Source organism: Aquarana catesbeiana, linkage group LG07 (genome assembly GCF_042186555.1).
Source record: "Aquarana catesbeiana isolate 2022-GZ linkage group LG07, ASM4218655v1, whole genome shotgun sequence".
NCBI classification, from domain to species: domain Eukaryota; kingdom Metazoa; phylum Chordata; class Amphibia; order Anura; family Ranidae; genus Aquarana; species Aquarana catesbeiana.
In genome coordinates, this window is record NC_133330.1 from 293322180 (window position 1) to 293347042 (window position 24863).

Sequence of the window (24863 nt, forward strand, 5' to 3'; positions counted from 1 at the left end):
GATTGAAAACTGGTTACAGGGGCGAGTTCAGAGGGTAGTGATAAATGGGGAATACTTGGAATGGTCAGGGGTGGGAAGTGGGGTCCCCCAGTATTCTGTCCTGGGACCAATCCTATCCTACCTGACAACATGCACTGGCCTACCTGACAACATGCACTGGCCTACCTGACAACATGCACTGGCCTACCTGACAACATGCACTGGCCTACCTGACAACATGCACTGGCCTACCTGACAACATGCACTGGCCTACCTGACAACATGCACTGGCCTACCTGACAACATGCACTGGCCTACCTGACAACATGCACTGGCCTACCTGACAACATGCACTGGCCTACCTGACAACATGCACTGGCCTACCTGACAACATGCACTGGCCTACCTGACATGCACTGACCTACCTGACCCATTACACGTGACGTCAGACTTCAGGTGACCGTGACCTCCGGCTCCTCCTGCAGCTCAGCCGTAGTGTGCGGTGCTGGTGCGCCCATCCTAGGAGACAGCAGAGACAGAGGACAGGAGAGGAGAGCCGCCCGCCCGAGCACCGTGTGGGGATCTTCTCATAGTGACGCGGCTGCATTGTAATTCCACCTTCTGGAGCCTGCAGTGCCTGTGATGGACATCACACATCCCACGGTCCCGGCTTTGGACCAGTGGGACGTCCATCATAGGCGCTGCAGGCTCCAGAAGGCGGGACCTGCTACGTCACTCGGCCACGCTCTGAGTCAGATCGGTCCCTGCTCGGGCTCGGGGATAATAATACATTTGTGAATGCCCGAGACCCGGGGCTTTCTGGGGGCCCACTCGGGGCTCCAGCCCCCCTCCTGACGCCACTGCCTCTTACTCTGCTGATCTAATGAATGAAGAGGTTAAACTTGACACTTTAAAAGAATGAATTCTAAAATGGACCACTTTGAATCTTAGAGTGGAGGAAAAGCTTAACTATAACTGTTCTTAAAAATGTAGCCCCTCCCCTCTTCCTCCTACTTATATTGCCTAACCTATATTAAAAAACAGATCTGTGTACTTACCTTTTTTAATCCGCTCCGGTCCAGTCATGTGACTTACACACAGCTGCAGGATCACATGAACAGACTGGAGCGAATTGAAAGTAGATGAATTAAGCAGATCTTTTTTTATACAGGTTAGACATAATGGGTAGGGGAAGGGGAGGGATCATTTTTAGGAATTGTTATAGTTAGGCTTTTCTTACATATAGACATTTTATACCCCTACGTCACTGGTTGCCTTCACTTTATACCATTTAAGTTCAAGTGGAATATAGGTCCCTACTGTTTACTAAGGGACTGTGGGTGGCAGATAATCCTCCATGTTGTTACATCCTCTATCAAAAGACTATTTTTATATCTTTTTTTTCGGTAAATGTCTTTACTTTTTTTTTTTCTTAATTCCAGGTGGAGGATTTGAATAGTAATGACCCATTTGCTCCTGGAGGAACTTTTGTCCAAGCAGCCAGTCAGTCTGGTAAGGTCATTATTACCAATTGTCTGTCTCATAATCCTGTAGTTTGTATTTGTGTTTATTACCAGGGTAGCATCACGTCATTCAACCTCCTCTATCTGCTTTTCTAGGGATTGATGACCCGTTTGCCTCATTCTTTGGAAATGAGTCTTTTGGCAGCGGATTTGCTGATTTCAGCACACTTTCTAAGGTAGCGTACCTGGAAAAGTCTGTTAAGTGTGTGTGTGTGTGTGTATATATGTATATATATATATATGTATGTGTATATATATATATATATATATATATATATTTATTATATGTGTGTGTGTTTAAAAAAGTGACCATATTCACTTATATGGTCAAATGTATGTGGACCTCTCCTCAGCTTATTGAGTTCAGGTGTTTGCAGTGAGGGTTTCTGTTAAATTAAAACTAAAGGTTCCACTATAACAGTCTAAATACCGTATTTATCGGCGTATAACACGCACTTTTTTTCCCCTTAAAATCAGGGGAAAGTCGCAGGTGCGTGTTATACGCCGATCCCGAGCTGTCACATTTTCAAAATCGCGGACCGCGATTTGAAAATGGCGCCGCCGGAGCCGAAGTACACAGAGCCTTTCGGCTCCACTCGTAGTCCCGAGCGGAGCTATCCGAACCTACTCGGATAGCTCCGCTCGGGACTACGAGTGGAGCCGAAAGTAGACGAGAGCCGCCGGAAAGAGCCGAGGACCGGCTCTGTGTACTCCGGCGCCGGCGGCGCCATTTTCAATTCGCGGACCGCGATTTTGAAGCCCTGGAAGCAGGGACAGGGGATCCCAGGCTGCACTGGGGCAAGGCTGCACTGGGGCAAGGCTGCACTGGGGCAAGGCTGCACTGGGGCAAGGCTGCACTGGGGCAAGGCTGCACTGACAAGGCTGCACTGACAAGGCTGCACTGGGGAAGGCTGCACTGACAAGGCTGCACTGGGGAAGGCTGCACTGGGGAAGGCTGCACTGGGGAAGGCTGCACTGACAAGGCTGCACTGGGGAAGGCTGCACTGACAAGGCTGCACTGGGGAAGGCTGCACTGGGGAAGGCTGCACTGGGGAAGGCTGCACTGGGGAAGGCTGCACTGGGGAAGGCTGCACTGGGGAAGGCTGCACTGGGGAAGGCTGCACTGGGGAAGGCTGCACTGGGGAAGGCTGCACTGGGGAAGGCTGCACTGACATGGCTGCACTGACATGGCTGCACTGACATGGCTGCACTGACATGGCTGCACTGACATGGCTGCACTGACATGGCTGCACTGACATGGCTGCACTGACATGGCTGCACTGACATGGCTGCACTGACATGGCTGCACTGACATGGCTGCACTGACATGGCTGCACTGACATGGCTGCACTGACAAGGCTGCAATGAAGGGCATTTAAATGTAAGTTTTTTTCCCTTCAACTTCCCTCCTAAATTGGGGTGCGTGTTATACGCCGGTGCGTGTTATACGCCGATAAATACGGTAATTACAAAATCCAGTTACTACGTAAATGCACAAACCTCGTAAACTTCAAGTGGAACTCTATGCTACAAAATAAAAATGTAGAAGAGACATGCTTTGTCTCTTCTGCATTAACCACTTCAGCTCCGGAAGGTTTACACCCCTTCATGACCAGGCTATTTTTTGCTATATGGCACTGCGTTACTTTAACTGACAATTGTGCGGTCGTGCGATGCTGTACCCAAATAAAATGTATGTCCTTTTTTTCCCCTACAAATAGAGCTTTCTTTTGGTGGTATTTGATCACCTCTGCAGATTTTATTTTTTGTGCTATAAACAAAAAAAGACATCTTTTTTCATCTTCCAGTCTACATGAGAGTGGCAACTCTGCTCTATTTACAGGAGCAGTGCAGCATTATTACCCCGCCATCACAGCAAGCTGTGTTAGGTGGACTTCACTGGCAGAATTAACAGTCTGGGACTTTGAATGGGGTCATAGAGAAAATTGTAAATGCAGATATTTTGGACATTTGTGCACTTCCAACATTATGGCAACAGTTTGAAGAAGGCCCTTTCTGTTTCAGCATAAACGTGCCACTTTGTACAGAGCCAGCTCTATAAAGACATGGTTCGATAAGTTTGGGGTGGAGGAACTCGAGTGACGTGTACTGAACTGAGCCACGGCTTCTCATCCATCATCCATATTTGACATCACAAATTAATTTATGGCTGAATGGTCCACAGACATACCCCCAAATCTTGTGGAAAGCCTTCCGCCGCCGGAGCCCCACTCCTGCTGTAGGAAAGATGATCCGCACACCAGTTGTTGCTCTTAAAGAATCTTCATTTTATTGAAAAGCCAGTGTACAAACGCAGATAAAATCAGTTGGACACAGCAGGAGCCAATCAGTGGGTCCGCCGATAACCCGGCGATCATTCCGAGAGAGGCAGAACGGCGTAAACAAGGCAGATCGCCGTTCTGCTGGTAAGAAAGATAGTTATCTTGTGTATCTGCTAAGCTGGAACACGGATCTCTGTCTTCCTTCAGTTAAACCATCCCCTACACAGTAAGGCTACTTTCACATTGGGGCGGTGGGTGCGTCGGCGGTAAAGCGCCGCTAGCGGCCGAGAGAGGGTTAAAACCACCGCAAATCGCTGCTGCAGCAGCGCTATGCCGGCGGTATAGCCGCGCTGCCCCATTCACCTTCACCGCTCTAAAGATGCTGCTAACAGGACTTTTTTTAGCGTCCTGCCATCGCACCACTGCAGTGTGAAAGCCCTCGGGGCTTTCACATTGGAGAGATAGCAGGGGCTCTTTCAGGGCGCTTTTCAGGCGCTATTTTTAGCGCTGTAGCACCTGCAAAGCGCCCCAGTGTGAAAGGGGTCTAAGAAAGCACTCCAAGGGAACACAGTTAACCCTTTGATCGCCCCTGATGTTAACCCCTTTCCCTGCCAGTGTCATTAGTGCAGTGACAGTGTATTTTTTTTAACACTGACCACTGTATTGGTGTTACTGGTCTATAAAAAGTGTCAGATTTGTCCGCCACAATGTCGCAGTCCCGCTAAAAAGTGCTGATCGCCGCCTTTACTAGTTAAAAAAAAAAAAAAAAAGTCCAGAAATCTATCCCATAGTTTGTAGACGCTATAACTTTTGCGCACACCAATCAATATACGCTTATTGGGATTTTTTTTTTTTTTTTAACCAAAAACATGTAGCAGAATACATATTGACCTAAACTGATGAAGAAATTAGATTTTTTTTACATTTTTTTTGTTGGATGTGTTTTATAGCAGAAAGTAAAAAATAGTTGTGTTTTTTTTCAAAATTGTTGGTCTTTTTTTGTTTATAGCACAAAAAGGTGATCAAATACCATCAAAAGAAAGCTCTATTTGTGGGGAAAAAGGACATCAATTTTATTTGGGTACAACATCGCACAACCGCGCAATTGTCAGTTAAAACAACTCAGTGCAGTATCGCAAAAAATGTCCTGTCAGGAAGAGGGTAAAACCTTCTGGAGCTGAATTGGTTAAAGACCACTGAAATTCCTATGTGAATGCTGACCTCCTGTAGTCTGGATTGGCATTACCCTGGTATGACAATGTTCAAGCCTGGCAACTGGCCTCCCAGGCACAAAACACTGCATTGTGGGAGGCAGGGAGGAGTTTCCACGCCTGCTCCATTACTTAAAGTTCTTTTTTTTTTTCTATCTCCTTCATAGCATATTGTTTCTCTAGGACTATATGTGCACTTTAACCATGTTTTGGACTTTTTTTGTTTTTAAGCAGAACAATGACTCAGACTCTGCGGATGGCACCTTACCCTTTAAAGAAAAAGAGACACTAAACAACAAGAGCACTTTTGAATCAGAATCTCTACAGACAGAGACCCCTCCTGCACTGCCACCCAAGACTGGAACTCCCACTCGGCCATGCCCTCCTCCTCCAGGTACATGACCCACATCCTACATATGACTGCCAGCATTGTTCTAATAGGCACCTAGGCAGATGGCCACTCTGATATTGTGCTTAGCTGGGTCCCATTCCGAACAGAGCCTCAGCTCTCATGCACATCGTTAGATTGTGAATGGGCTCAGGTAAGTATAAGAGGGGCAGGAGGGATGTTGTTACACAGAAGGGTTTTTTTTATCCTAATGCAAAGGATGCATTAAGTAAAAAAAAAAACCTTTAGGTTTTAGAACCACTTTAGGTCTTCAAAAGATCTTTCGATATCCTGTAATGGTCAGTATTTCATATATACATACACCAGTTAGCCATAACTTTATGACCACTGATGGCTTAAGTGAGTAACCTTGATTATTTTGTTACAATGTCATCTGAAATTCTATGAGATATATTACGCAGCAAGTAAACATGTTGTCTCTGAAGTAGATGTGTTGAAAGTAGAAAAATGGGCATTGCAGTTTGTTGTGTATGAAGCTGCATTGCTGCAAACCAGTCATGGTTTCCATGCTGACTTGTGTCCACAGCCAAAAGCGCCTATAATAGGGAAGTGAGCATCAGAAGTGGACCACACAGCAATGCAAGAAGGTGGCCTGGTCTGTTGCATCATGTTTTCTTTTACATCATGTGGATGGCCGTGTGTGTGTGTGTGTGTGTGTGTGTGTGTGTCACTTACCCAAAGAAGAGATGGCACCAGGATGCACTATAGTAAGAAGGCAAGTCCGTGTGATGCTTTAGGCAAAGTTCTGCTGGGAAACCTTGGATCCTGCCATTCATGTGGATGTCACTTGACATGTACCACCTACCTAAACATTGTTGGTGACTAAGTACACCTCTTCATGGAAATGGCATTCGCTGATGGAAGTGACCTCTTTCAGCAGGATAATGCGGGTTGAAGGAAAGAAAAGTGCTGAATTCCCCCATCAACACAGTCAGTGTTAATGGGGGAATCCCTCTAGCAGCGCTATTGTGTTCTGCTAGCTGGGAGCCTTCCCCACCTGCAGGATACGTTTGCTGTTGGCGGCTATAGCCGCCGACAGTGATCAGGTGAAAAAAACACCAAAAGGCTGGTTGTACAATCAATGGATCGCCTTCAGTACAACCAGCCTGCCCATAGATGGATCGAAATTCGTCTGGTTCCTGCTGAACTGGCCAAATTTCAATCCGTCTGTGGTCAGCTTAAAGTTGCCCAATAATTACTTTTGTTTTCGGTGTGTTAGTTGTGTAGTCCAGATGGAAGAGGAGCCTGCATGGATCTTGTCCTTGCAAAGGTTATTTTATGTAAACTTTCCTCAGAGACATGTAGACAACACTGCCACCTGTAGGTGTATGTCCTGTATTAGAATCTATGCATTTTATTCCCAAATATAAAAATATGTATTTTAAGTCATAGTTGTTCCCTTGCAGGGTTTTTTTGTTATGCACCTTAGAGACATTTGGTATTCGTCCAGGTGTTAGATATTTATATTTTTAGTTTAGGACTTGGTTGCCAATAAGCTGTAATGTTAAGAATTTGTGTGGTGCTCCTGTTTTCAGGCCAGCGGCCTCCCTCTAGGCCAGAGGACTTGTTCAAGCATGGAGATCCCTTTCAGCAGTTCAATCTCAGCTTCCCCAAACAGGTGGAGTCTGACCCGTTCACTGCCTGCAAAGTGGGAGACGATTCCAGCAGCCTCAGTAGCTTTAACACTGTAAGTACAAGCTGAGCCAAGAGGCAGGCATGACCCTCTCATCCCTCATCCCGAAACCGCCCAGTGAGGGCCGGCATTGTGTGGCTCCTCTGTATTATAAATCCTGTGCTGTTTTTATTGTGCCTTTTTGACACTATTTGTACCGTTCTTTTAAATGATTTGAAGTAAAACATGATGTCAATTATGTCTTTTTGTTGATGATTGCTTCTTTTTTTCATATCTTTTATTGAGTGATGATTAATTTTTCACTAAATAGCAATGCTCCAGGCGAGCTATCTTGTATGTCACTTTGTGCTACACCATATTTACTATGCTCCAAACACGCTATGGCCATCTTTGCTAAAATCACATGCAATCTTTTTTGGTACTTTTGATTAATTTTCTTTGATCACATAAAACTAAATTCCAGGCAGACTGAGAAATACACACATGAAATACATATATGGTGTCTATATTATATATTACCTGCCAATTGGGTTCTCTTTTTGTCCATCCAGTCCTGAGATTTAAACAGCTCTGCCACACAGCTTGAAGACCTGATTTTTCTTTGCTGCACTTATAACACTTACAGGTCTTATTCCTCTCCCACCCCCTGACTGGACAGGTGAAGCAGGAGACTTCTTCTCTTCCTATCAGCTTGCTCCTTGTTAGCTCATGAGCACTGTAGTACAACTGGTTGGCGACTTGTGCCGTGCTACCGTTGCAAATATGAGCTCTGCTGCACATAGTTACATAGTAGGTGAGGTTGAAAAAAGACACAATTCCATCAAGTCCAACCTATGTGTGTGATTATATGTCAGTATTACATTGTATATCCCTGTATGTTGCAGTCGTTCAGGTGCTTATCTAATAGTTTCTTGAAACTATTGATGCTCCCCGCTGAGACCACCGCCTGTGGAAGGGAATTCCACATCCTTGCCGCTCTTACAGTAAAGAACCCTCCACGTAGTTTAAGGTTAAACCTCTTTTCTTCTAAATTTAAGGAGTGGCCTTGAGTCTTGTTAAACTCCCTTCTGCGAAAAAGTTTTATCCCTATTGTGGGGTCACCAGTATGGTATTTGTATATTGAAATCATATCCCCTCTCAAGCGTCTCTTCTCCAGAGAGAATAAGTTCAGTGCTCGCAACCTTTCCTCATAATGAATATCCTCCAGACCCTTTATTAGCATATGGACTCCAAGAGACTAATACCAAATCAAATTCAGGGCTTACACTGTTTGCATTTAACAAACAATAATGTAATATTGAACACAGAGATACATACTTATTTCTGCCTGGAATTAAGCTGTAATCAAGAACTTAAGGTGTTACAGGAACATTTTGACAATCTGTTCTTTCCTTTCCTTTTCAAATTATTGGGGGTACTCCATTCCCAAGCTTTGCTGGCTCAAAACAAATTACATCGGGGCTACCACCACAGTGTCTCAGAAGTGTGGGATAGAGTCACATATTCCTGTTCTGATTTTTGAGTAGATCAGTCGCTTTCTGTGTGTGCAAAAATAAACAAGCAATACCGATCTTATGTTTATTCTGTGGTAATACAACTCGACACATTGCAGAACGCCACCGTTCTCCAATCATACTTTTCTCTATCTGCACAGACTGGCTGTGTTCATCTATCGACACACATAGCATGGCTCGGCAGCAGCAGGAGGCAATGGCTCCTGCGAGAAGAGAAAGAGGGGAGAAGAGCGGCTACAGACAGGCACAGCACTGGTTCGAGATCAGGCTTGGATAAATGTTTAAGGGTGGGCTGGTGGGCGGAGATGCATTAAAGCAAAAAAACAAAACCTTTTTGCCTTTAGAGCCACTTTAAAGCTGTACTATAGGTTCCCAGAATGCAGTGTGTTCTGTGATTGGAGGGATGGACCTTTCATTTGTCCACCTTTCGTCCAGTCACAGGAACGATTTGCATTTTGGAAGCCTATAGTATGGGTGTTCTAAATAGAGCATGGGGTGGAAAGGGTGGGCCTATATGGCCCTTTTGATGAGTGCCTGTCACAGGCACAGCCGCTGATACTAACTCCTGCGGCATCAGAATTTTACTGCTCAGTGGTAGAGGATGGAAGATTTCTGTTGTAAGGGCCATTTCACACCAGGATCACATGGATTCCCGTGCAATGCGTCTGGTAGTGCGTTTTGACAGCCCATTCATTTGAATAGACTGTAAAATGGACTGTATCATGGAAAAAGTAGCGCTTGTGATTTGCGAAATACGATTTGGTGCCCGCAAAGCCGCTACAGTTGCGATCTGTGTTTGGGGTGCTGTTACCAATACAATGCCATTCACATACAGATCACAAGGGCAGCGCCTTTCCCTCACCGCGTTCTGGTGTGAGCCAGCCTAAAAAACAGCCACCAGCACATGGGACACACTTCATTGCTGTAAGTAGCGTCCTTGGTGCTGTTTAAAGAAAAGAACTTTAAAGTTTGTCAAGCCAAAAACTACTGTATTTTCTAGTTTTGAGTAGCACAGGAAAGGATTAGAACTATTGATGGGCCATTACTGATATCTGGGGCAGAGAGATTTAGGCCTCTTACTTATGATTAAGCATCTGCTTTTTTAGAAGTAATTTTGGGCAATTGTTTTGCGTGTATTCGTGCGTATATACACGTTCGCGCACAATACATTCCTAGGAAAAAATCATTACTATTTGTGCTCATATACACGTACCAGTGCAAAATACTGACCGAGAACGCAGATTTTTCTATTTTTTTTTTTTTTTTACTCAAAAATACACAGTCCTTGTTTACACACCTGTGTGTACAAGCACACTGTAAACAATGGGCTGCATTTTAGATCAGTAAAAAAACACACTGCTGAGCTTTTTTAAGCTGTGATGTGCAAGAGGCCTAACTCTCACTTCCAGCTGAGCTGGTTGCAGTTTCCCCAACCAGGAAATGGTGGAAAATCTGCAGCAGGTACATAGATATAAAAATCTGATTACTGCCCATAAGAGCAAAACAATTTTTATTCCTGTGTTGCTATTGGAGAGGGTAAATCTTTTTGACAGAGCGCCGGATAGCAATAAAAATCTGACAGGGTTTCTAATCCTTCCCTACTGGACACTTTTACCACCCTACTGCTCAGGCCTATTTTCATCTTTCAGTGCTGTAACACTTTGTATGACAATTGAGTGGTCATGCAACAGTGTACCCATATGACATTTCTGTCATTTTTTTTTTTTCACACAAATGAACCTTTTTTTGGTGGTATTTGATCACCCCTGGGGTTTTTATTTTTTGCAAAATTATTGAAAAAAGACCAAATGAAAAAAGTTTGTTATACAATTTTGCAAATAAATAATCTTTCTTCATAAATTTAGGCCAAACTTTATTCGGCTACATTTCTTTGGTGAAAATAACCCAAATCAGTGTATATTATTTAGTTTGTAGGAAAGTTATAGAGTCCACAAACTATGGTATATACTTGAAAATCGATCAATCCTGATGTACTGGTGGCCTATCTCATTTCCTGAGGCCCCAAAATTGCCAGAACAGTATAGATATCGGCCAAATTACCCCTTTTTGGGAAGTAGACTGTCCAAGGTATTTAGTAAGAGGCATGGCAAGTTTTTTGAAGTGGTAATTTTTTGTCCCATTTTTTTGGAAAATGAAGAAATTAAAAAAAAAAAAAATTCACAATTTTTTTTACATACTGTCACCAGTGCAGTACAGCGTCGCCATACGACTGGTGTGCTGGTGATCAGGGACACTGGTAACAGTATGGAAAAATATACAGTTTTTTTTTTTATATATATTTTTCTACACACTATGATTGCTTATAACTCTGCATTTTACAGTTATAAACAACCATTTTTTTTCTGAATGAAAACTATTCATTCAGTGTTTACTATTGTGAAGAGCTGTGATTGACCACAGCAGATCACATGGTATAGATGGGCTGTGATTGGCCTGGTCTACCATGTGATGACTGTGACCAATCAAAGAGCTCATTACAATAGTAGGAAGGCATGGTAACACAAAGCCTTTCATTGTGTACACCTGTCATGTGATCTGCAGTGGTTGACCACAGCGATCACATAGTACTGACAGCGGGCCCGGTACAGTGATTTGTCATCGGTTGTGTCCGTTGGGCACGACGGGTGACAGATCAGCCAGATTTTGGGAGGACGCCCTCCCAGAACAACAGTGCTCCTGCTCAGCCATCATTTTACAATAGGCTGGGTGGGAAGGGGCTAAAGCTTACAGTATGTCAACCCCAAACTGTTTTTCTTAACAGATCCATTCCAAAAGAAACATTTTAGTTTTAAGTTATTATTATTATACGCCCCTCACATTTTTGTAAATATTTTATTCTATCTTTTCATGTGACAACACTGAAGAAATGACACTTTGCCACAATGTAAAGTAGTGAGTGTACAGCTTGTATAACAGTCTAAATTTGCTGTCCCCTCAAAATAACTCAACACACAGCCATTAATGTCTAAACTGCTGGCAACAAAAGTGAGTACACCCCTCAGTGAAAATGTCTGAATTGGGCCCAAAGTGTCAATATTTTGTGTGGCCACCATTATTTTCCAGCATTGCCTTAACCCTCTTGGGCATGAAGTTCACCAGAGCTTTACAGGTTGCCACTGGAGTCCTCTTCCACTCCTTCATGATGACATCACAGAGCTGGTGGATGTTAGAGACCTTGGGCTCCTCCACCTTCCGTTTGAGGATGCCCCACAAATGCTCAATAGGGTTTAGGTCTGGAAACATGCTTGGCCAGTCCATCACCTTTACCCTCAGCTTCTTTAGCAAGGCAGTGGTCATCTTGGAGGGGTGTTTGGGGTCGTTATCATGTTGGAATACTGCCCTGTGGCCCAGTCTCTGAAGCGAGGGGATCATGCTCTGCTTCATTATGTCACATTACATGTTGGCATTTATGGTTCCCCCAATGAACTGTAGCTCCCCAGACCATGACACTCCCACCACCATGCTTGACTGTAGGCAAGACACATTGTCTTTGTACTCCTCACCGGGTTGATGCCACATACACTGGACATCATCTGTACCAAATAAGTTTATCTTGGTCTCATCAGCCCACAGGATATGGTTCCAATAATCCATGTCCTTAGTCTGCTTGTCTTCAGCAAACTGTTTGCGGGCTTTCTTGTGCATCATATTTAGAAGAATCTTCCTTCTGGGATGACAGCCATGCAGACCAATTGTATGCAGTGTGCGGCGTATGGTCTGAGCACTGACAGGCTGAGCCTCCACCCCTTCAGCCTCTGCAGCAATGCTGGCAGCACTCATATGTCTATTTCCCAAAGACAACCTTTGGATATGACGCTGGGCACTTCTTTGATCGACCATGGCGAGGCCTGTTCTGAGTGGAACCTGCCCTGTTAAACCCCTGTATGGTCTTGGCCACCATGCTGCAGCTCAGTTTCAGCGTCTTGGCAATCTTCTTATAGCCTAGGCCATCTTTATGTAGAGCAACAATTCTTTTTTTCAGATCCTCAGAGAGTTCTTTGCCATGAGGTGCCATGTTGAACTTCCAGTGACCAGTATGAGAGAGTGAGAGCGATAACACCAAATTTAACACACCTGCTCCCCATTCACACCTGAGACCTTGTAACACTAACGAGCCACATGATACCGGGGCGGTAAAATGGCTAATTGGGCCCAATTTGGAGATTTTCACTTAGGGGTGTACTCACTTTTGTTGCCAGCGGTTTGGACATTAATGGCTGTGTGTTGAGTTATTTTGAGGGCACAGCAAATTTACACTGTTATGCTCACTACAAGCTGTACACTCACTACTTTACATTGTAGCAAAGTGTCATTTCTTCAGTGTTGTCACATGAAAAGATATAATAAAATATTTATAAAAATGTGAGAGGTGTACTCACTTTTGTGAGATACTGTATGTCCATAGCGACCATGGTGCACTCCCAGCACAGTGACCCAACTGTCAGACAGCTCACGGTTTCTGGTTGTGATTGGGAGCTGGCGGGGATGGGCTTCCTGGTCATGTTACGACTATGACAGCCAATCACAACTCTCATGTGATTGGGAAGTGTATCCTGCACCCTGACGTGAAGACCCAGTTAAAGGTCTGCTTGGACTTGACTGGTTCAAGTTATGACACCTTTTTTTTGTTTTTTCTTTTTTTCTTTTTTTTCAAAATAAAACTTCGTTAAGAGCCCTTTCATACTGGGGTGGTGCGGGCGCCGGCGGTAAAACGGCACTATTTTTAGCGCCGTTTTAGCGGCGGTAATCGGCCGCTAGCGGGGGCGGTTTTACCCCCCTGCTAGCGGCCGAGAAAGGGTTAAAACCACCAAAAGGACTGCTGCTGCAGCGCTATGCTGGCGGTATAGCCTCGCTGCCCCATTCATTTCAATGGGCAGGAGTGATGAAGGAGCGGTGTATACAGTGCTCCAAAGATGCTGCTAGCAGGACTTTTTTTCTCCGTCCAGCCAGCGCACCACTCCAGTGCCCCTCGGGGTTTTCACACTGGAGACACAGCAGCGGCTCTTTAAGGGTGCTTTGCAGGCGCTATTTTTAGCGCTGTAGCGCCTGCAAAGCGCCCCAGTGTGAAAGGGGTCTTAAACTGTGAAGCATAGGAGTTGGGTTGATCAAAAGTCCTATTTAGCATCAGCTTCTCTGTGCGACCTGTGTGTGTGTAGGGAAACAATTCAGCTGGAGCACTCACACAGTGGCGGCTGCTTAGAGACAATGCCTGTAATAGGAGCCACTGTGTTGGTAGGAATTAAAAAAGTAAGGAAAAAAAGATACTGTGCTGTAGTAAAGAGAGAGAAAACATATAGATGGTCATAAAAGCTTTACATGTGGCATTATGATAGTTTTTAGCATGAGAGTTTATTACCACTATACCTGTTTAAAAACTGGTAGTCCAAAACTACTTCAAGGATAGGGATCACTTATAAATGTACATACATTTAAATTTTTTTTTTTCTTATTGGAGATAAAGGTTCCACGCAGCTGAGGACTTGTTATAATAACATAATAATAACAAGGTGTTTTCACCGTACCTGAAATGTTTCTAACACCCAAACATTGTCGGGATTTTTACTATCAGGATTAATTTCCTGTTACAGGTCCACACTGACTGTTCTGTAAAACGGGGGCTTTGAAACAGAGAAGATGCAAGTAAAAGGCATTTGCTTAATATATTTATGGTGGGTTTTTTTTTGTTTTTTATTTTTTTTTTTAATTTAATGGTGTTAAAGAAGCCACTGAAGGAATTAGTAATGATGTATGCTAGTTGGGGTAGGACTGCTTTCTCTAGACTTTTCTCAACCTTTTCACACCAAAGGTATCCTTAAAAGGTATCCTTAAACTAGCACTTATGGTATGTTAACAATATCAATAAAGTTATACACATAATACAATAATATGGCTTGCTTAAGTATGGTGGTTGTATTTTAACACACGCTCCAAATTTAAAACAATCGGTTATGATCACAAAATACATATCAGAAAAAAAATCATAAAATTAAAATCTGTGATCAGAGGAGTAGTGCTTTCTTTACTCTGGCACTCAGTGAAAAAACCGCCACCCTTACAGACATCTAAAAAGATCATTGTGGCATGCCACTGACTCCACCAAGTGATGTTGGCCACAGAATGTAAACCATGGGAGGTCAGTCTTCCACAGCTCTAACAACTTTTAGAGGAAGCCTAGTTGGGAATGGTTGCTCTAGACCAGGGATCCTCAAACTACGGCCCTCCAGCTGTTGCAGAACTACACATCCCATGAGGCATTGTAAAACTCAGACATTCACAAACATGACTAGGCATGATGGGAATTGTAGTTCCTGAACACCTGGAGGGCCGCAGTTTGAAGACCCCTGCTCTAGACTCTTCATAGACTGGTATTTGTTTGCCATTTATGTACTTCATGAAGCCTGACCGAAATACTCCCAGGATATTACTAGGATGTTGCTAAGTGAGGCCTAGTTGTTACTGCTCACCTCCACCATCAGAACAGTGAGCTCTTTCTCTGATTTAGACCCCCTCACATGTTCTTTCTCTCCCCTGATGCAGTAGTTCTGAGCTTAGCGTTTGAGGCTCCTGAAATGAACGTCCTGGGAGTATTCTAGTAAGGCTTCATCAAGTATGTAAATGGCCTACACCTATAACAAGGGCTTTATTCAACTTTCGTCACAGCTGCACAGTATTTATGTACAGATGCCCCTTATCTTCATAAACAGTTTTCTGGTAAAAGTGAACTAATCCTTTAGTAGCTCATAGAGCCAGGATGAACCAAACAAAAATTGCAATTGCGCTGAAGGTTTGGACTCTAACAAGCAATCTGTTTAAAGCTGAACTCCAAGCAGACCAAAAATTTATTTCACAGATGAAATACATGGATGGGAGCTGTTTTACCTGCCAAATAATTTGTATTTATGCCCATATAGTCTTGAGATTTTTCACAGCTCTGCCACAGAGCAAACCCCTGTCTGGTATGGCAGAAGACCTGGCTTTTCTCTTCTGCAGTTTTGTTTACCAGTCTCGTTCCTCCCCTAAACTGTGAAAGGAGAAGCAGCAGCCTGGTTAGCTCATCTCTCTGCTCTCAACATGCTAGATCCCCCCCCCAAGCGCTGCTGCATGGTGATCACAAGAGGCTGATATCAAGTCAAATCACAATAATTACTTTTAGAAACACAACGATGTATTAATGCATACAGAGCTGTATTAAGCACACATACGCGGCGATCCCTGCTCGTGTCCCGCACTACATTGCAGTTGCACTGTGTTTGCGATCTGCTGCGGGTGTCAAAAGGATCGCAAATGCAGCTCGGTTTGCCTGCACCGAATTGCATGGTACAAAACAACACTGCGGTGCAACTCCAAAAAAAGGTGCCTATACTTCTTTTGTGCGGTGCGATTTGAGCCCTTTAAAAATGAAAGGGGCTCAAATTGCGCCTCACTGAATCGCATGTGAATTGCACAGGAATGCTGTACTGTTTTAATGCGATTCACTTCTTGGTTATAGTGTGAATCTGGGCTTATTTGTAATTTTTTTTATTTTTATTTTTTTTCTGCCTATAGTTTTAGCTTTAAGGTACCCATTGCAATTAGTTGGGCATTGTAATACACAGAGATCGATTATCAGCATGTTTTACTTGCAAACCTGCAATGAATGACTATAGCGGGAATTTTACATCACTTGTTTTTTTTTATCAGATTATAATTTCCTGTGTCATTGTAATGTGATGGTCTCTTGGTATTCTTAAGTTAAAAGACATAGAAAGGGAGCCCCCCCACTCTGCCAACATCCAATAGATATATAGAAGGATTGAGAAAGTAATTAAAACTCTCTCAAAAAAGAGGGGGACTTTGTGGGCGGTAATTATATTTATTACAAGAATTAATTAAATGACATATGAACAAACATATGTTTGTTCATATGTCATTTTAATAATTTTTGTAATAAAGATACATATTTTTTTTTATAATTACAGCCTTATGCTATGCCCACAATATCTGCATCTTTTTTGATAGAGTTTTAATTACTCTCTCAATCCTCCTATATAAGTTAAAAGACACTTCTTCTGGAACTGTTTGTTCTCTAGTAAGACCATTATGGAAACAAACTTGAAGGATTGTATGTTTACATATGCCACCTTCAAGGTAACCTACACTGAGAAAATATGGAAGCTGCCATTGCCGACCTTTTCTTTAGAAAATGTGAATTGTTTGGCTATCCTGTTTTAGCAGTTGAGAACTTTCTGAGGGACTGATCAGGGACAATGAAGCAATTTAGCTGTTCTGACTTTGTAATCTGTTTGCTTGTTCCAGGTCAATATGTCAGAAAATATATAGAGGCCAATAGAGAAGCCAGAGACTGCCCTGCAGCTGATATTCTTAGAAAGACATCACAAATGGAAGACTTTATATATCTTAGTACAAGATTTCTTTAAAAAATAAAACATAAGAGCTGCCATTAATGTCCTTTTTCTACAAATACCTGGACACTGAATTTTTAATGCTTTCAGTTACTGATATGAACCAGTCAAATTGAAGTTAACTCCTTTTCGCGGTTGGCACAGCTCAAGGGCTAAAAGTATGGAAGTTATTGGATGAGATTGACAGCCAGGAAATTAACATTTTCATAAGCATAGGTCTTTATTAGCCTATAATACATCCTCAGTACAGGTTGCCTGAATTCCAAGTATGGCATTTTTTTACATAGTTACATTGGTCCAGATTGGACCATTGTAACTATGCATCTATGATACCTGTGGGCCCCCTATAGAAGCTGGAAATCACTGTAATAGGCACATCTGCTCCAGCGATCTCCACTAGCTTCCAGGTCTCATCCCAAGCTCTGCTGCATTGTAAAAATTAGGGGCTCGGCCACTGGGCACAGGCACCATTTAGAGAATACTTTACATTTTCTCAATGAATGCAAAGCATTCTCTGATTGGTGGAGGTGACATCATTCTCTCCACTTTGTCCAAACAGAGAATGCTGATGCTGAGCAGCCAACCTCCTGTGTTCATAATGCTGCAGCGTAGCCGCTCGGCACGGGACCCAGAAGCAGGTGGAGATTACTGGAGTAGCGGTGTCTACTACAGTGATTTCCAGCTTCTTAAGGACTCTCGCAGGTATGGTAGATGCTATTTACATTAGTCCAAGCTACACCAATGTAACTATGTAAACAATGCCTGGAATTCTTCTTCAAGCCTCATTTTTTTAGAGCAGCATAGAAAATGCAAGAAACCACAACTGCAATGTGTAACTTTTTTTTTTTTTTTTTTTTTTTTTTTACTTGGTGATTTATTTATTTTTTGTGTCAGTTTATATATAGGGAGCATGGTGCTCCTGAAAGAAAACCATTTTCTGCTGTTAGGTGGATGTTTCCTCAATTCTCTGTTTCATATTTTTGTGACTTGCTTAGCCAGTGCATGTCTTTCTTGAAATCTGCAGTACCAGTCTGAGGACGATATGATCGAATGGGCGAAGAGGGAAAGCCAGCGGGAGGAACAAGAGAGGATGCAGAGACTAAAGCAGCAGGAGCAGGAAGACCTGGAGCTCGCCATTGCGCTCAGCAAGTCTGAGATCTCCGAAGCGTGAAACATGCTGGCCGTCGGGTGTACAATAAAACTGTGTAGTTCCTAGGAATATTTAAATAGCTTTTCATTCTTTACCCATGAAGTATTTAAACATCTCCTCAATTCTTGCTTGGCTAGGGGCGTCTCTAGCAGTGAACAGGTAATGTTATCTGTGTGTGTGTTTTTAAACTTGGCTGAGCAGTGATACTATGTATTTCTGTATACTAGTCTATGCCTCTGCTTTAAGAGTGTCTCCTCCCAATTTCAGAAGGAGTTTACTAAATGGGGCTTTCTGTTTCTTTTTGCAATAATATATAATCCACCCACCCCATGCAGATTTATTCTATCCATATATCAGCATAACCATATTTTCTCTGGGACCACAAGCCATAAATCTGTTTTTTTTCCCCCAGCATCTCCAACTGCTGGAAAAAACACTTTTATTGTTGCATCAAACTTGGGTGCAATAAAGCTTTGGAGGGTTCCATCAAATAGGGATAGTTTTAATGAGAACCTGTCACAGAAAAAACCCATGTATGTATCTATAAGGTGCCTATTTACATGCAGATTATCTGCAAAATGTTCAACAAGCCAAAATCCTATGCTTTTAAATATTCTCTATTCACATTTAAGTGTTCAGGATCCTGCTCAACGTCTGCAACTCAGAAAGGTAAATTATCTACTTTTGACGCAGAACAAGTTGTTTTTTGCCCCATTAACTTCAATAGTTTGTGTGAAAATGTGCAAAATTGTACGTTCTGTGCATCTTTCCATAATAAGCCTATGAGGACACAAAGGCACAATTCTGTCCTGCAGAAGCTCCTGTATGGCACTTTGTTTTTAGTGCAAATAAATGTAAAAAAAAGCCTAAAAAATTCTCCTAACATATGCTATGCTCAAGTGTGAATGGGGATAATAGAATAGGCCACCTGTATCTTAGGAAGACCAGAGCTGTTGAGGAGTGGGCCATTATCCATTGGATGTCCTTTTACAAGTGAGGGCAACCATAGAATAGTACACAGTCCAGTCGTGTGCTCAACAATGTGCCCTTTAGTGATACAAAACCAAAATCGTCTGCAACATCCCTGATCTCAAGTAAAATCTCTTTTTCTTAGCACTGTAGTAAAAGCAGTAGAAAGTCCTTGATTCCTGTGAGTCTTGTTGGAGTTGTACAAAATGTGCTGACCCCTTGTGCCAGTTTTAGACCGTAAGTGCCATTCTTCCTCTCAGGCATTATATTTACTCCAGGACTGCTGAAATTATTTTAAAACACCACTCCCTGGAGCTAAAATGCAATCCCGGAGTTAGATAATGGTAGCTTGCACCTAAGGCCTCTCATACATGTACTTTGCTTTGTGACAGATTCCATTTGGATTAAACCTTTCATAAGGAAACTAAACACATCCCCACACTATAACCTTGCACCATATGTCCCTTTACTTACCTTTATTACTGCTGCTAGCACCAGTTACTGAAAATGCCTGGTATTGATGATAATTGCCAACTCTAGCACATCCATCTCCATGTGACAGAGTTGGGGCCTGTTGATTGACTATTTAGGCCCCAAGTGCTGTATTAGCAGGAGGCAAGAAGTGTGGATCTGGAAGTACCAGGCTTTTTACTGAGCAGCAGTAGGATAAGGTGGGTTTAAGTTTTTTTTTTTTTTCTTTCTTATAACCCAGATTATTCTAAATATGCTGGTTAGGTTTAAACATCTTTGACACAAGGGCACAGCTGTTGTGTCAACATGGTTGCAGAAAGGCAATCTTTGTGTTACTAAAATATACTGGGTTTCAAAGTTTTGGGTGAGTTTTACAAAATTCTGGAAAACCCCATTAAGGTTACATTGTCACTGTAAACATGCAGAATCCATTTCTGGCAACCTCTTCTATGGTGCGGCTGTCAAAGCTCACCTTTCTTAGGGCCTATTAACACTTGTCAGTTTTAATGCAGCAAAACCCATGCAAGTTGAAATGCCTTTCTTACCTAAGGGGCTGGCTCACATGTATGGACTGTTTAGTATGAAAGAAACAATATAGGCCCTTCATACCTAGGAGTGTACGTTACCTTATGCACTGAGAACAGTGTGAATCTAGACTATATGTAATTATTGGCTGCTTTACTTGATAGGATTCGCCTTTTTTGCTTGAACCTGTTTTCAGAGATAATTTAACTGAAAGCAAATTGATTCTGTATATGGGTGAGGAAACCCTTGTAATGTAGCATTTCAGTTACATGCATGGTAAAGCAGGTAGGTGCCATCTTGTTTAGTTCAGTGACACCTTACATTATTCAATATGACTCCTCTTCTTCTGTTATATACTTGCTTACTTGCTTTTCCAGTGCACATCTATGTGTGTCTATCTGCAACTAGCCTCTGGAACACACACTTTAGGATTAATTACTCTACAGAAGGAGCCGACACTACTAAGCAAGTTAATTCAATGCATTTGAATGCAATTTGCAGCTAAAGAATTCTAAACTTTTGTGCAGTGCCTGATGACTTCCATATTAGAGGCTAAAGACATCTTACATCAATAGACGTTTTTGCTTTGCTGTATGTAGCACAGTAGTTTCCTGGTGAAATGTAATGGTGCTGAATATAGTCCAGTATTCGAGGCCTTGTTTCTCAATCTGCACTTGTGAAACTTAAAAAAAAAAAAAATTCTCCTTGACCAGGTGCCTTTATTTCTACCATTGTTTTATTTTTTATACGTGAACTGCACCTCCTTGAGACAAGTTTGCCTTTAGGTCCTCAGTGCCAAATCCCTATGCCAGGATATATATTAGGAATAATTAAACTATTTTAAATAATGTATGACATGCCATCAAGGCTTTCTGTGCTCTGTGTTCACACTGTGTACATTATGCAGTAATTTCCGATGTCCTGTCACTATGACTACATTAAACAGCTAGATGCCAGGTGGAGGACCCTGGTGGGCACCCAGGGGATTAGCACTCCAGGTTAGTAACTTAGTACTGCTTGATCTAGAGCGATTCATCAGAACTGTGGGGAGCAAACAAGATAGTAAGTAAAGTAAATTAGTTTATCCTCCCAAGTCATGGATTAAACCCTATTAAATCAGATAATCATATACAGGGTCATTTAATAAACCTGCACGAGGAGCAAGGTTGATGTGCAAAGGACATTAGCCAATGGCAACTAATCAACTTTCACTTAATGAAAATAAGATAAGTAAATGGTGCCTTTTGATTGGTTGCTGTTGCACATTGTGCTTTGCTTTATTTTAAAGACTAGTAAAATGAAGTTAAAATATTTTAAATACATGTAAAGGGGCACTTTTAGGAGGGGGTTGCGATTTTTATTTTTTGCTCAGGTGTGTTCCATTACCAGGAGATCCTGACTTGGCTCTCCACCATAGCCTTGCTGAACAGTGTGGCCCTTGTGGTTAAGGCTCCATTATTCATTTATTCTAACAGTGTGCAGTACAGGAAGTGACCACAACAAGTGGTGCAGGGAGGTAGAGCCAGGTTCCTAGACCAGACTGTCTGGGTCTAAGAAATATCAGGTACCATTATTTGGTTAGACTTACATTTTAAGGAACAAACAAGAAAATTATTTTGGAGTGAGTGACTCTTATCCCATTATACTGTTTAATTGATACTCTCTGGTGGGGTTTTTTTTTCAGTTCCCCTGCACAGGCTTAGATGACTGAGGTGAACACAACTATATTTCAATAAGTTAGGCCCCTTAATTTGCTGAGAATAGACACTACAAAAAATGCAGTGTGTTTTGCATCTTTAATGTTTAATTCCCCAAAAAATGTCTACCTGGATACAGTAAATTCTCTCTAAAATTATTGCACTGCCTTGTTCTGCCTAATCATCTTGCTGTGCTTTAATACATTGAATTTTGCAGCACCCGACACTATTTTGGTTTAATGACAACAGACCCTATCAGGGTTTACTTTTCTAAACCTTTAAGACCCCCCACAAGGCAGGACAGCCCTAGAAAATTTTAAATTGTTGGCTATGGGTTAGTATATAAAACCATCAGTCCAAATCAGTTTAAATCCGATAAATACATTCCAGGTGCAGTTGTGCAAAGTCTTCCAATATACTTTCTTTATCGACAGTCACAGTCTGAATGGAAAAGCCTGTTCCTTCCATCATGCTGTAGAGAAGGATCCTTGCTCTCTGTGGAGAATCTGACAGAATTCCTTCTTCTGAGTCGGAGCTGACCATAAATTATACAATTTTCTTGTTCAATTTCCTTTTTATATTTACCTTCAACTAGATAGTGCAAGGGCCTGCCTGATTAGTAACAAATTTAAAGTGTTTAGGTTTGACCTCCTGTTATATGGTTTTGGTAAATGTAAAGGAAAATTGTACAAGAAGATTGTATAATGTGTATAGCCAGCCTTAGAGTCCTCCAGTCAGCAGGGAGTGTGAGCATTGCTGATTGCACAGCTATAGGTCTGGGTGGGTTTGGCATACCTCTTCAGAGAGACTACTGCTTCTACACTGAGTCCTTCTCTACAGCATACTGACAGGGGACAGGCTTTTCTACTTTCTAAGCATACAATGAACTGTTTGATTTTGCACACCTTTCCTTTGATGAACCTGGAATGATTCAAACTGAAATTTCAGTTGGTCTTTAAAGGGGAGCTCCAGCGCCCCCCCCCCAAAAAAAAATTAAGTCAGCAGCTACAAATACTGTAGCTGCTTACTTTTACTATTAGGACACTTACCTGTCCAGGGATCCCATGGTGTCCTCACCCAAGCAGATTCTTGCTTGGGCTCTCGGGTGTTGGCACCGACATTTTGGATAGTTGAAAGCGGCAGTGAGACCCTGCGGCTTTACAGCCGGTTTCCCACTGCGCATGTGTAAATAGTGCTGTACTTTCTCATTGGGCTGGCTGTGAGTTCTCAGCAGGAAGTGGGAGCGGGTACCTGTCAAAACCAGGTACCAGCTCCCTCCCCCCCCCAACAAGGTGCCAAATGTGGCACCAGAAGGGGGAGCAGACAAGCGGCGCTTCCCCTTTTGGGTGGAGCTCCACTTTAATCAGACCCTTGGATAATTCAGACTAATGATTTATTTTAAAAATGAAATATGTTTTGAGTAGATTGGCCCTTTATTTAACCCTTTCACTTGACAACAATTTAGCCTTCCACTGAATCAGTTTGTTAATATGTTTTGTTATATTTATCCCTGGTCTTATTTCTTGCACTGAGTAGTTATAGAAGAAATGTTTTCATGAAATCCCAACCAGCCTATCAGAAGATGCTCAGATTTCAGGACAGATAGATGGATTTCCATCTGTTATAACGTACCACTATGTGTAGTTACTTGTATTAATATGTGGTCACAAAAAGAGTTGGTACATGCGTATAGACTCAAACCTGTGTTGCACAAAATGTTGGTTGGCTTAGCGGCCATTTTGTTTTTATTCTCTGTTGACTAATCAGATGTGGAATACTATTTGTTATTATTTGATGAAGCATGTTCATATTACTGTGTTGATGAGATTCTTTCCCCCTTCTACCCTCAAAAATGCTATTTTAAGTGTACACTGTTTTACAGAGATGCGGAATTTGCTATTAAGGAATACTCTGTGGACCAATATTATTATTGATATTATTAAATATGTATATATCAATTAATGTATGTTTATTCTACTGACGTACAGCTGTTCTGTGCTGGAATTTTAAACATAACCACTAAAAAGAAAAACAAAAGCAAAAAAAGTTTACTTTTGTCTTTGGGTCTTATAATCAAAAATGCCTGAAGGAACAAATAAAATACCACAAAAGCCACTGGTGTCTAGATGGCACAGGTACCTCCTTATTTTCCCTTAAAATCCATAGTGCTGGAAAAAAGGTTCTGCCTCTCAGTGCCATTGATGAAGCCCATCAAGCTTTGTAGCCCACGGATGAGTAGATCTGGGAAGGATGGACTTCAAAGCACCCATGAGCAACCTGGTCACTTTTTCTCTGATTCACTAACTCAGAAGATGGCAGAATAATTAGGTGTGCATGTAGGCATTGGGGTGACATCATGCCACCAGCAGTTCATGCTAAAGGTTCATGTTTTAAGTTTTTTTTTTTAAAGCTAGAGTTCTCTTTCAGAGATCTAGTACAGAATGGAGAAAATTATTGGTTGCTATGTGAAACAAATATGGTTCTTCTTTCAGACATGTTTGATAATCAGGCCCATTACTTGCAAGGGTCTTTGACTCCTTAGACTTATTTGTAAGGCAATGAGAAGTATGAAGAATGTGGGAGAACCTCGTAACTGATGTCAGATGAGCAAAAAATGGCTGCACTCTGGTCAAGTAAAACCTGGTTATAATGGGTTACTTCACTTTGTACCTCATCATTATGCCTTACTGAACAGGCTCCCTTGTGGTAAAGTATTGTTACAGTTCTGCAGTAAATGGCAGGGCATCTCTTACATGACTCCATATTTTCCTGTTTGTTTTCTATATTTTATTGGAGCTAGATGTTGTAATTATGAACATAATATGTAAGTACTTAATAAAGTGTAAATTAATAGAGATTGCTTGGCCACTTTCTGGAATTTTGTTGTATGTCATATTTTTTTGTTCATTTTTTTGTTTGTTTAATATCTGACATATTAAATGTTTAAACTGTAAGGTATTGATTAGTAATTTGGCCTGAGTAATAACAGGCTGAACTGTTTTTCTTTCCATTTGAGTCAGTGAAAATGCCAAAGCCGCATAAGAGGTCAATGCAAGTCAGGAGGTAGTCAACTGCAA

The 24863-nt window shown here is 42.1% G+C and overlaps 1 protein-coding gene across 6 annotated transcripts in view; it reads left to right on the top strand.

Annotated features, from left to right (window-relative positions):
• EPS15 (epidermal growth factor receptor pathway substrate 15) overlaps positions 1 to 24643 on the top strand; it is a 226143-nt gene extending 201500 nt beyond the window's left edge. For 3 of the 6 annotated variants that reach the window (XM_073593554.1, XM_073593549.1, XM_073593551.1), the window contains 5 exons: positions 1422 to 1491; positions 1599 to 1678; positions 5227 to 5389; positions 6940 to 7091; positions 17999 to 24643. In XM_073593554.1, the coding sequence (XP_073449655.1) occupies positions 1422 to 1491; positions 1599 to 1678; positions 5227 to 5389; positions 6940 to 7091; positions 17999 to 18145 (612 nt within the window). In that variant the 3' untranslated portion in view covers positions 18146 to 24643. Of the gene's footprint in view, positions 1 to 1421; positions 1492 to 1598; positions 1679 to 5226; positions 5390 to 6939; positions 7092 to 14160; positions 14212 to 17998 lie in introns of those variants that run through there. The other 3 variants (XM_073593550.1, XM_073593553.1, XM_073593555.1) reach the window with 2 other exon arrangements.
• The last annotated feature ends 220 nt before the right edge of the window (positions 24644 to 24863 follow it).